The 13,182-nt window shown below is 40.7% G+C and overlaps 1 protein-coding gene across 1 annotated transcript in view; it reads right to left on the bottom strand.

The window, feature by feature from the left end:
- The window catches only part of CTTNBP2 (cortactin binding protein 2), a 148,859-nt gene that overhangs the window by 15,373 nt on the left and 120,304 nt on the right, over window positions 1-13,182 (bottom strand). The window contains exons 13-18 of the mRNA XM_073651904.1: window positions 12,602-12,688; window positions 12,421-12,520; window positions 9,505-9,660; window positions 9,230-9,417; window positions 6,536-6,714; window positions 6,035-6,240 (exon numbers count right to left, since the gene is read on the bottom strand). Coding sequence (XP_073508005.1) covers window positions 6,035-6,240; window positions 6,536-6,714; window positions 9,230-9,417; window positions 9,505-9,660; window positions 12,421-12,520; window positions 12,602-12,688 — 916 coding nt within the window. The remainder of the gene's footprint in view (window positions 1-6,034; window positions 6,241-6,535; window positions 6,715-9,229; window positions 9,418-9,504; window positions 9,661-12,420; window positions 12,521-12,601; window positions 12,689-13,182) is intronic.

Below are 13,182 nucleotides of genomic sequence, written 5' to 3'. Positions count from 1 at the left end.
GTACAGACCAAAAGTTTAGACACACCTTCTCATTTAAAGATTTTTCTGTATTTTCAGGACTATGAAAATTGTACATTCACACTGAAGGCATCAAAATTATGAATTAACACATGTGGAATTATATACTTAACAAAAAAGTGTGAAACAACTGAAAATATGTCTTGTATTCTAGGTTCTTCAAAGTAGCCACCTTTTGCTTTGATGACTGCTTTGCACACTCTTGGCATTCTCTTGATGAGCTTCAAGAGGTAGTCACCGGAAATGGTCTTCCAACAATCTTGAAGGAATTCCCAGAGATGCTTAGCACTTGTTGCCCCTTTTGCCTTCACTCTGCGGTCCAGCTCACCCCAAACCATCTCGATTGGGTTCAGGTCTGGTGACTGTGGAGGCCAGGTCATCTGGCGTAGCACCCCATCACTCTCCTTCTTGGTCAAGTAGCCCTTACGCAGCCTGGAGGTGTGTTTGGGGTCATTGTCCTGTTGAAAAATAAATGATGGTCCAACTAAACGTAAACCGGATGGAATAGCATGCCGCTGCAAGATGCTGTGGTAGCCATGCTGGTTCAGTATGCCTTCAATTTTGAATAAATCCCCAAAAGTGTCACCAGCAAAGCACCATCACACCTCCTCCTCCATGCTTCACGGTGGGAACCAGGCATGTAGAGTCCATCCGTTCACCTTTTCTGCATCGCACAAAGACACGGTGGTTGGAACCAAAGATCTCAAATTTGGACTCATCAGACCAAAGCACAGATTTCCACTGGTCTAATGTCCATTCCTTGTGTTCTTTAGCCCAAACAAGTCTCTTCTGCTTGTTGCCTGTCCTTAGCAGTGGTTTCCTAGCAGCTATTTTACCATGAAGGCCTGCTGCACAAAGTCTCCTCTTAACAGTTGTTGTAGAGATGTGTCTGCTGCTAGAACTCTGTGTGGCATTGACCTGGTCTCTAATTTGAGCTGCTGTTAACCTGCGATTTCTGAGGCTGGTGACTCGGATAAACTTATCCTCAGAAGCAGAGGTGACTCTTGGTCTTCCTTTCCTGGGGCGGTCCTCATGTGAGCCAGTTTCTTTGTAGCGCTTGATGGTTTTTGCTACTGCACTTGGGGACACTTTCAAAGTTTGCCCAATTTTTCGGACTGACTGACCTTCATCTCTTAAAGTAATGATGGCCACTAGTTTTTCTTTACTTAGCTGCTTTTTTCTTGCCATAATACAAATTCTAACAGTCTATTCAGTAGGACTATCAGCTGTGTATCCACCTGACTTCTGCACAACACAACTGATGGTCCCAACCCCATTTATAAGGCAAGAAATCCCACTTATTAAAACTGACAGGGCACACATGTGAAATGAAAACCATTTCCGGTGACTACCTCTTGAAGTTCATCAAGAGAATGCCAAGAGTGTGCAAAGCAGTCATCAAAGCAAAAGGTGGCTACTTTGAAGAACCTAGAACATAAGACATATTTTCAGTTGTTTCATACTTTTTTGTTAAGTATATAATTCCACATGTGTTAATTCATAGTTTTGATGCCTTCAGTGTGAATGTACAATTTTCATAGTCATGAAAATACAGAAAAATCTATAAAATGAGAAGGTGTGTCCAAACTTTTGGTCTGTACTGTATATATATATATATATATATATATTCTGAGGATAAGTTTATCCGAGTCACCAGCCTCAGAAATCGCAGGTTAACAGCAGCTCAAATTAGAGACCAGGTCAATGCCACACAGAGTTCTAGCAGCAGACACATCTCTACAACAACTGTTAAGAGGAGACTTTGTGCAGCAGGCCTTCATGGTAAAATAGCTGCTAGGAAACCACTGCTAAGGACAGGCAACAAGCAGAAGAGACTTGTTTGGGCTAAAGAACACAAGGAATGGACATTAGACCAGTGGAAATCTGTGCTTTGGTCTGATGAGTCCAAATTTGAGATCTTTGGTTCCAACCACCGTGTCTTTGTGCGATGCAGAAAAGGTGAACGGATGGACTCTACATGCCTGGTTCCCACCGTGAAGCATGGAGGAGGAGGTGTGATGGTGCTTTGCTGGTGACACTTTTGGGGATTTATTCAAAATTGAAGGCATACTGAACCAGCATGGCTACCACAGCATCTTGCAGCGGCATGCTATTCCATCCGGTTTACGTTTAGTTGGACCATCATTTATTTTTCAACAGGACAATGACCCCAAACACACCTCCAGGCTGCGTAAGGGCTACTTGACCAAGAAGGAGAGTGATGGGGTGCTACGCCAGATGACCTGGCCTCCACAGTCACCAGACCTGAACCCAATCGAGATGGTTTGGGGTGAGCTGGACCGCAGAGTGAAGGCAAAAGGGGCAACAAGTGCTAAGCATCTCTGGGAATTCCTTCAAGATTGTTGGAAGACCATTTCCGGTGACTACCTCTTGAAGCTCATCAAGAGAATGCCAAGAGTGTGCAAAGCAGTCATCAAAGCAAAAGGTGGCTACTTTGAAGAACCTAGAATACAAGACATATTTTCAGTTGTTTCACACTTTTTTGTTAAGTATATAATTCCACATGTGTTAATTCATAGTTTTGATGCCTTCAGTGTGAATGTACAATTTTCATAGTCATGAAAATACCTAAAAATCTTTAAATGAGAAGGCGTGTCCAAACTTTTGGTCTGTACTGTACACACACATATATATATATATATATATGACACACATGTACATAAATACATATATGTATATACATACATAGTCCCTCTGTACATACGATGCTAAACATTCAGATTACATAACATTTTATCCATCAACCTAAATTTTTTTTGTTCATACCAACTACTCAAATAACTTATATGTTAAATTCATTTATCTTAAAGGGATATCAATTATTGATAAAAATATAAAAATAAAATTATATATATATATATATATATATATATATATATATATATATATATATATATATATATATACACACATACATTTATATGTCCATTATCGATCAACCGTCAAGACTTTCTGCAAGCTGGAGAGACAAGCAGTTTTGCTGAAGTCTTGCAGACATAGAGGACTCCTGCCTCCCAGTGTCCCCCATCTTTGGCTGGAGACCAGCTGGTGTAAGCAGTGAGCATGACATCCCTGCTGAAATTCAATTTTTAGAGAAAAGGGCTGGGGCTTAGTTCCCAGTTAGCTTTAACCCCTTTACGACATATGATGTATACTTGCGTCATATGCCGGCTCCCTGACTTGATGCAGGCTCACACGCCGAGCATGCATCTTTCCCTGCACACGACGGCTGACTTAATCAGCAGTTATGTGCCTCAAAGGGCTCTTGTCCGGTACATGTGGTAACAGTTTCCACACGTACCAGAGTCACTGACACATGTAAACCCATTCATTTGAATGGGTCTGAGATCATGTCAGTGTGATTCCACGGACCGTGTGTCCGTGTGATCGACACGTAGACATGTCTGTTTTTGGCCGGCAGCACGAATCACAAGGACCCATTCAAGTCAATGGGTCCATATAAATTCGTACCGCACACGGATGCCATCCGTGTGACAAGTACCGGCATTTGGAAATCAGCGGTACAGTTAGCACTGTTCCCAAGTTAGCACTGTTCCCAAGCGCCTGAACGCTGCCCTCATCATAGTCCCCTGCCGGCGCTGCGATCAGCACCAGCAGGGGATAATGATGAGAATAGTAGTGTCTGCTCCCCCCGTGTCCAACTGTAAAATAAGAATAAAATAAAAAATCCTTATACTCACCTGTCCTAAGTGTTCCCCGCTGTAATCCATGAGACCGCTCAGCAGAGGAGCAGAATGACTCCTGCAGTGAGCGGCTCCGGAGCTGCGCTCAGCGAGTGGTGTCCTGTCACTCACTGAGCGCAGCTGAGGTCTGGGTCCCGCTCACAGCAGGAGTCATTCTCCCCGGCGTGATCGGTCGCATGGATTACAGCGGGGGACACTTAGGACAGGTAAGTATATGGATTTTTTATTTTATTCTTATTTTTACAGGTGGAGACACCGGGAGCAGACTACTACTCTCATCATGGTCCCCTGCTTACGCTGATCGCAGCACCGGCAGGAGGCAATGATGAGGGCAGCCTTCAGCACCCGGCGCTTGGGAACAGCGCTAACTGCACAGCTGATTCTCAGGCGCCGGTATGTGTGCTCCTGATGCGGCATATGGTTGCCACACGTGTGCCACACAGGTGCACCCGGACACGGATATCTCCGGTACTGTTTTTTCTGGTACCAGAAATATCCAGACGTGTGAAACCGGTCTAACAGCGGCGGATGCAGTGGAGCTCTGCCCATGGCTGTTAACCTGTTAAATCCTACTGTCAATCGCTGATAGCGGCATTTAACACGTGCTGACAGGAGCGCACGTCGTTCCATGCTCCTATTGGCGCGCCAGTGACACGATCGCGGGGCACCGATGGGTTGAATGGCAGCCGGGGGACTGTTGAAGACCCGGATGCCTGTCGAACCTCCTGTGAAAGCCAGTCTCTGGCTGCCAATCATAGGAGATCGTGATTTCTGCTATGTATAGCACAAGCGATCAGATGATCGCAGCTTCAAGTCCCCTAAGGAGACTATTAAATCCAGTAAAAATAAAAGGTTTTGCAAAGAATGAAAAAAAAACACAAGTTCAAATCACCTCCTTTTGCCCCATAAAAGTAAAACAATTTAAAAAAAAGAAAAGCACATATCGCTGCGTTTGTAAGAGTCCAATCAATTAAAATCTAAATCTAAAATAAATGAATCCGATTAGTAAACTGAGTAACAAAAAAAACAAAACAAAAGGCCAGAATTACTTTTTTTGGCCGCTGCATCAAAACATCGTATCTACCCCCAAATTGTATCAATAGAAAAGTCAGCTCAGGGCGCAAAATATAAGCCCTCACACAGCCTTAGATCCCGAAAAATGAAAACGTTACGGGTATCATATAGTGGACGTGGTAAATAAAAAAAAAAAAAAAAACTTTGTGAAATTGCACTTTTCTTTAAATTTCAACACACTTGGAATTTTTTCCCATTTTCCAGTACACTATGTAGTAGAATGAATGCTGTCATTCAGAAGTACAACTCTTCCCACAAAAATCAAGCCCTCATTCAGCTAGATTGATGGAAAAATAAAAAAGTTATGATTTTTGGAAGAAGGGGAGGAAACAAACGAAAACAGAAAATGGCCATGGCGTGAAGGGGTTAATGAACACAATAAGCTAAGCACCGCTGAAGAACAAGATGGGCAAACTAGTATATAGCATTGGAACAGCAGTACAGTATATTATTTCTGCAACCAGTTGAAATAGGCAAATGAAGATGGTGAGATTTTATTTGCGTTTAGTTTTAACCCTTACACCTTCTAAATTAGTAAACTGTTTGACTAATGGTGCAAATAACTCCCTTATATATAGAGATTTCAATATTTGTTTCTTGTTACTATCTTATCTTCAAGTCTTCATTATCAGAGGAAGGTGACTGGGAAATGTTGGATGAGATGTAGTTTTGTTATATATATACTCTGTATTTGTCAGCTATAATCTCAAATGCATTACAGTATTGCAATCCAAGCTTAGTAATGTTCATTTCTTCACTTACTAAGTAAAGAAATGAACTTTCTTCACTTAGTGAGGATTCTGTGTTGCTGGCGTGCGCATGACCACAAGTATGTGATTTGCATACTTGTGGTCACATGCAGACTAGGCATGCGCAGAATCGCTCAATGCAAGTGTATTGAGTGAGGCCAGACGTCTAGTCGGAATGTGGCCAGACGTCTAGTCGGAATGTGGCCAGAAGTTTGCAAATTGCATACTTTCACATTCACATAAGCGCCAGCTCCCGATGCTGGCACTGGAGTATCCTTACAGTGCCCAGTCTGTGCAGAGTGAGGATTCACAAGACTGCAGTCACATATAGTGATTGCAGACTTGTACCCTAATGGTAGGACAACCCCTTTAGTGGAAAAACAGTTAAGCTGTGAAAGATTGTTGTAGTGCTATTATTTATACTTAACTCTGAATATTATTCCTAACCATTTTACAGGCCATTCTTACCATGTTTTGGAACGGGGCAGCCATGGAGAATAGCTTTGTTAAGCAGAATGCTGAGAGCCGCCTTAACAATGGCCTGTTGACCTTGGCTTGGAGTTTTTCTGGCTGTAACATGTCCGAGAACAGAGGCCCTTTTTGATGTGGCAATGGACAGGATTGCTTCTTGGACTTTTGGAACTATTACTGCATTCCACAATTTTGACATCCACCTATAAAAACAAAGTTTCGCTCTCGGTTACTGAAGAACTATTAACCACGTCTATAACTCATTAGGAGCATCAGATATGGAAAGAAAAATATATGAAAACTTCAATAAGTAATGGTCTATAAAACGTTTTCACATTGTCATGAATTTATGAAAAGTATGCATAAATAAGAAATATATGCTAAAGTGTTCTTATAAGATGAGCAAGAAATATGAAAAGCTTTAATTTTAGAAAGAATCAACCCAGTATTGGTAAGAAGTGATAAATCAGGTATGAAGAATCACAATTGTGGACTTACTTCACCATTATATGAAGATTTCCAGGTACTATTGGGCAAGACATAAAAGGCTGCGGGCCGATAAGGGCCTCTGGGGTGCCTAAGCGGGATAAGCAGGAGTTCAGCTGGTGCCAAACCGTGTATATCCAGTCAGTGCCTCTGCATAAAGGGTCACAGGGTGAAGGCGTTTTACCTTTGAACTAAAACATAAAACAGACGAAAAGTATTTTATTTTAAGACATATAGTATATAAAATGAATGCTTATTTTAAACTGAGTGTATAAAAAAGGCTCCATTCACATTATGTTTAGGGCCTCCATTTGAAGTATATGACCAAAAAATCTCCAAACTTTAACAAATGCCATGAAGTGGTATTCATCCCCTATAGAGTCCCATTGTGAAAATGCATATTCACATGCACTCTTTTTTTACTGGGGGAGTGTGGCTCATACTTGTACCACTGTATGAAATGCCATAGGCTACTACAACATTCTATAACTTTCTTGTGATCTAACCATAAAGTTATAGAATAACATAACTGTACAGGCCAAAATAACTTTTATTTTTCCTTCTGTCATGCTAATGGGATATGCTTGTCATGAACTTCAGGAGCTTTTCCTGGCATAGACACTAAGTGGATACTAAAATCAGAATGTGAACCCTAACTTTAAACAGAACTTGTTAGAAAATGTCATAATAATTAGGCGATGACTTGGTATCCCACATTTTTAGTATCCTCAGCTGGAACAGCGGAAGATCCAGCAGTAAGGGTGCAACTCCTCTGCAGAACTACCACAAGGGAAATAAAATATTACACCGATTTCCAATGGATATTCAATAGAGGATGTCTAACTAACAAACAATACATTTAAAGGGAATCTGTCACCAGGTTTTTGCTACCTCAAATGAGAGCAGCATATGTTGGGAGAGAGACCCTGATTCCAGTGATGTATCACTTACTTTACTGGGTGCAGCAGTTGTGCTACAATCAGAGTTTTTAGATGTAGAATATAGCAGAGCTCAGAAAGCTGCCATGCCCACACCACAGCTTTCTGTGTACACTGTATATTGACAGTAAACGTCTAATCATTGCTAAGGGTGTTGTTAGACCAGGTCTCTCTTGGGCACCAGTTTGGGCAATTATAATCTCCTGCTGATAAAACACTCATTGTATAGAAACAACAGCACACAGCCTAATAAGTGACACATCCCTGAAATCTGTGTCTCAGCCCCTACCTCATGCTGCCCTCAGATTACATAGTCAAAAAACTTGACAGACGGAAAGGTTCCCTTTAAACACCAGTCTCTGAAAATTGTAAGAGCAATAGAAATACATGACCAAATATTCTCACGGGTGTTATTCAAAGGGCACACATAGCTAATGGATTCAAATTATGCAATATGTTTTGTTATCAGATGAGTAGAAGATGCAGCACAAAATCTAAACTTAATCTGATTATTGCAAACCTGAGATCTCTTACATTTTATAGATTGGCATGAAGTACTTTCCAATAGTTGATAAGCACAATGTGACTGGAAAACATGTTGCATAAAACTCTCATTTGTCTTCTAATTACAGCAAGTGATGATCAATAGTTCTACATTATAGATGTGCTGAGGCTGCAAATCAATTGTGACATTTCTCCAGGATACACACCTTATTAAGGATGCTGTGTTTTAAAAAGAAGAATCTATGGCATTTAACCAGCTCACACTTGTGATGTAAATATATTATGTATCAAAGTGGAAGTATTCTGCTCAAAATGTTCTTATTTTATTGTTTGCTGAACATTAAAGTCGATTTATGGACAGAACTAATAGATATGGGTGTGCGGTGTACTCTTTTGATCAATCACTGTGTACCAGTCAGATAGTTATGCTGCTGACCTCTTCTTTAACTAGTAATTGGGTCCAGGAAGTAGGAAACAGCAGCCATTTTTCAGCCGCTATGATACTACACTTTTTCTATCATTTCAGTTTCATAGAAATGCATTGTTACCAATCTCCCCTCAAGCTGTCACGCAAGGTGAGGGAAGGAATAAGTGTATAATGGCGGGACTAGGGGGAAGGTAGCCCAACAACTAGGGAAAAGGGGAGTGGAGGCAGATCTAATATCACCCAACTTACCCCATTGTCCCTATATAGGTTCAGAACCTATCGCCGAGTAGGAACCTAAACCCTGAATGTCCCTAGAGCTAGGCCCTAGATAGGGAAGGGACGGGATAAGTGCTAGTCAGGCCCCGCTACAAACTAAAGACAACAAGGTAAACAAACTAAGGGGATACACTAAGCTTGAGCAGACACCAGAGAGATAACGCCAAGTGTCCTCCAAAGGCATCAAAGACTAGACTAGCCGACTGCCAGAACTCCAAGTCAGCACAGAGGTACATAGAACTATCACCGGCAACTCGCTGGAAAAACAGAGTTTTTAACTACCAAGCGAGGGTGTGTCAATCATCAGCAGAAGGTGGAGGTCACTGCTGGGTCCTAAAGGAAGAAGGATATAACTATACTACAGAGATGAGAGGATCAAGAAGGCATCTGCAATGCCAAGCGCAGTGACCTTCTACAGCCGGATCCAGAGCGACTGTCTGTCACACCTGACACACCCGTGACACAAGCTATAGCAGTCAGGGAGGAATCAAATGTCCATAGTGATCTACAAAATGCACTGTAATGTTATTTTTTATCGTATAACAACAGTTAAGGTGATACCTTTTGTAAAACCTTCCTCTTCAAAACTTTCTGGAGTAAACTGTGCATTGGCTCTCCATCCCACCTTAGCTGAACCCAACGGAAATGCTGCTGAACTAGTAGTTCAGATCCTTGCAGACGAGATCTTCCCACTGTACCCATCAGAAAGCAATCTTCATGGAAGTAGCATGCCTCGGACACTCCATTGGCTAAAACAGCACACACGTCAGATTAACAGTGATAACCACAACACTTGAGAATGAACCAGCAGAAACAATGAACTAATCTTTAATTACCTCTCTGAACACAAAATGCATTTTCCAAGCCTCGATTTTCTAAGGAAGACATTAAATCTCCAAGCAGTTCCAACATGGAGACCTTTTCCAATTTTTTCAGAACAATAATGGTTTTCTTCTTGAATGGCGGTGTATTAGTAACTGGAATCAGACAGCCTGAATACAATAGAAAGCAATCAACTAATGACAATTGTCAAAACAGCCCTGCAATAACCTATAGTGTGACCAGAAAAGAATAATCGCTAGTCACATTAATCACAAATCCAGTCATGTTCTAGCAATAGTGAGTTCCTGGTAATAACCACCATATTTAAGGTTACCAAATATTTTTTGTATGGCCAACTGAAAAGTATGATATACATCAAAATGGTTTTGTGAGTATATTGCTACGATGTACTAACATCTACTAACATTTTAGGTTCATTACTCATTGATCAGCAGAATGGACAAAACAGCTATACAAACCCAATCAACGTTTTTCAGGGGTGGACAGTGCACATGAACTTACAGTAGTGTTCAAAATAATAGCAGTCTGTTCAAAAACGAGTTAAGCACAACATCTTTATACTAGTTTTTATTTCCATACATTGGGAAGATTGCACACTGTTTTCTAATTCAAAACATGAAGAGAAATGTACAGTATATAAGTGTTAACAACTTTACAGAAAATAACAAAAAATGAACATCGGTTTGTTCTAAAAAAATAGCAGTGTCAGCATTTGTCTTTACAAACTCACAATATGTACTCTTTTCAGCGTAAGGCAACATGTTCTCTTCAAGTATTTTAATATATGCAAACTAGTCCATGATCCCTGGTATGTGGTAAGTAGGTCCGGCACCATAGTAAGAGAAACATGGCCATATCATGATGCTTGCACCACCATGCCTCACTGTCGTCAGAGTGTAATGTTGCTTGAATTCCGAGTTTGGAAGTCATCTGATGAACTGTCTGCGGCCCTTGGACCCAAAAAGAACAATTTTACTTTCATGAGTCCACAAAATGTTTCTCCATTTCTCTTTAGGCAAGTTGATGTATTCTTTTGCAAATTGTACCCGCTTCAGTACATGTCTTTTTTTTTTTTTTTTTTTTTTTTAACAGTGGGACTTTGCAGAGACTTCTTGCTAAGAAATTAGCTTCACACTGGCATCTTCTAACTGTCACAGTACTCACAGGTAACTTGAGACTGTCTTTGATTATCCTGGAGCTGATCACTGGCTGAGCCTTTGCCATTTGGCTATTGTTCGATCCATTCGAATGGTAGTGTCATGGATATGTCAGGTATAATAGACAGTCGCTCTGGATCTGGCTGTAGAAGGTCACTGCACTTGGCATTACAGAAGCCTTCTTAATCCTTATTCCTTTAGGAGCCAGCGGCGACCTCCCTCCTGCGGCTGATCGACACACCCTTGCCTGGGAGTTAAAAACACTCAGTTTGCTCCAGGGAATCACCGGTGATATTTCTATGTACCTTTGTGCAGGCTTGGAGCATTAGCAGTCGGCTAGCTTCTTCTCTGGTGCCCTTGGAGGACAGTTGGCGTTACTCCTCTGGTGTCTGCTCAAGCTAAGTTTATCCCCTTTGTTTGTCTACCTTGTTGTCTTTAGTTTGTAGTGGGGCCTGACCAGTGCTCACCCCTCCCCATCCCTATCTAGGGCCAAGCTCTAGGGACATCCAGGGCTTCGGGTCCTGCTCGGCGATAGGTGTGGAACCTATATAGGGACAGTAGGGTAGGCAGGGTGATATTATATCTGCCTAGGGGTCACCACTCCCCCTTTACTAGTGTTTGGGCTCCCCCCCCTTCCCTTTGTGCTGCACTTAGTCTTTCCCACACCTTGTGTGACAGGTAGTCTTATGTTTTCTTCCATGTCTCTCTGCTTTTGTTTTCCATTTTAAAGCATTGGAGATCATTTTAGCTGAACAACATATTATTGTCAGCACTTCTTTATAAGTTTTACTCTCTCTAATCAACTTTTTAATCAAAGTACGCTGTTCTTCTGAACAATGTCTCGAACGACCCATATTTCTCAGGCTTTCAAGGAGAAATGCATATACAACATGTGCTGGTTTCACTCTTAAATAAGGGCCACCTGATTCATACCTGTTTCTTCACAGAATGATTGACCTGACTAATTGAACTCCACACTGCTATTATTTTGAACAGCCCCCCTTTCAACTAATTATTCAAATACACAGACTCAAAAACATGCAGATCATGAATGCTGAGTCTGTTGGTTTTCTTAGAATCTTCTCCACCAACTGATAAATTGTTTGACATGTGGTAATATCATTTAGATCAAAAACAGTGATTAATCTGGTTAGTCATATTGGACTGCTATTATTTTGAACATTACTGTATGACTAGATATCGCCTTATGAAGTGACTGAGCTGCAGTACTGAGTACAGTTGAAATATGTATGGTTATTCCATAATTATGTATAGTGAGTGTAGGGATTGCAATCGCACCAGGTCCAAACAGCTAAGGAGGTCCAAAAGGACCCTTTGGGTTAAACGAGACCAGTATTATTAGAAGGACCTGTGATAGCTGGTCAGTCCCAATGGAGATTTAACACTGGGGCCCAAGAACTTCAAGTTACGCTACTAAAAATACAAAAAAGTGTAATGAGTAGATGAGTTTCCTGTCCAGGCAGTGTAGCAGTTCCAAGTCCAAGGCATAGATTTGGTAACAGAACAAAGCTCACCGCACAGATATAGTAAAATAACTAAGATTACATAAACATGATAAAACATCCAAGTCTGTGGAAACTAGTAATTGCTGCCAGACCACATCATTCCTGGTCTGCAGCAGTAATAAAAAAATAAACAAAGGAAAGGCAATAAAACAAAATGTTAGTATATGCATACCTATGCTTTCTATGCAAAATAATTATTAGCCATTCCATCCCATGAGATGCTTACCTGAATTGATGAATATGTCTACAAGTTGCTGTTTCGACAACTCAGACTCCACCTCAACCTTAACAATATCACAGCTAAATCCAGTAGCCTCTTCTTTGTGCTGTTATGAAAAGATGCCATTTATCAGCTGTCTAGAGTTACTCATATGCATCCATACTTAACAATCAGCAAAGCATAATACCTTAATGCAGCATGATAACTGATCCACTATATATTCCTGCAGGCTTCCTTCTGGACCTTGAAAGATAATATTGTGATATTGTTCAACCTGCAATACAATGGAACCATTAGTAACCTTCATATACACATAAATTACAGAAATAATGATGTTCCAACTAACAAGGTAAGGAAGGAAGTGTACACATAATATAGTGTAATATATATATATATATATATATATATATATATATATATATATATATATATATATATATATTAGTACAGAGCAAAAGATTGGACACATCTGCTCATTTAAAGATTTTTCTGTATTTTCATGACTATGAAAATTGTACATTCACACTGAAGGCATCAAAACTATGAATTAATACATGTGGAATTATATACTTAACAAAAAAGTGTGAAACAACTGAAAATATGTCTTATATTCTAGGTTCTTCAAAGTAGCCACCTTTTGCTTTGATGACTGCTTTGCACATTATTGGCATTCTCTTGATGAGCTTCAAGAGGTAGTCACCGGAAATGGTCTTCCAACAATCTTGAAGGAGTTCCCAGAGATGCTTAGCACTTGTTGGCCCTTTTGCC

Source organism: Phyllobates terribilis, unplaced genomic scaffold (genome assembly GCF_046119375.1).
Source record: "Phyllobates terribilis strain yellow unplaced genomic scaffold, ASM4611937v1 Scaffold_11__3_contigs__length_659146591, whole genome shotgun sequence".
NCBI classification, from domain to species: domain Eukaryota; kingdom Metazoa; phylum Chordata; class Amphibia; order Anura; family Dendrobatidae; genus Phyllobates; species Phyllobates terribilis.
This window is presented reverse-complemented; position numbering and strand designations above follow the sequence as displayed.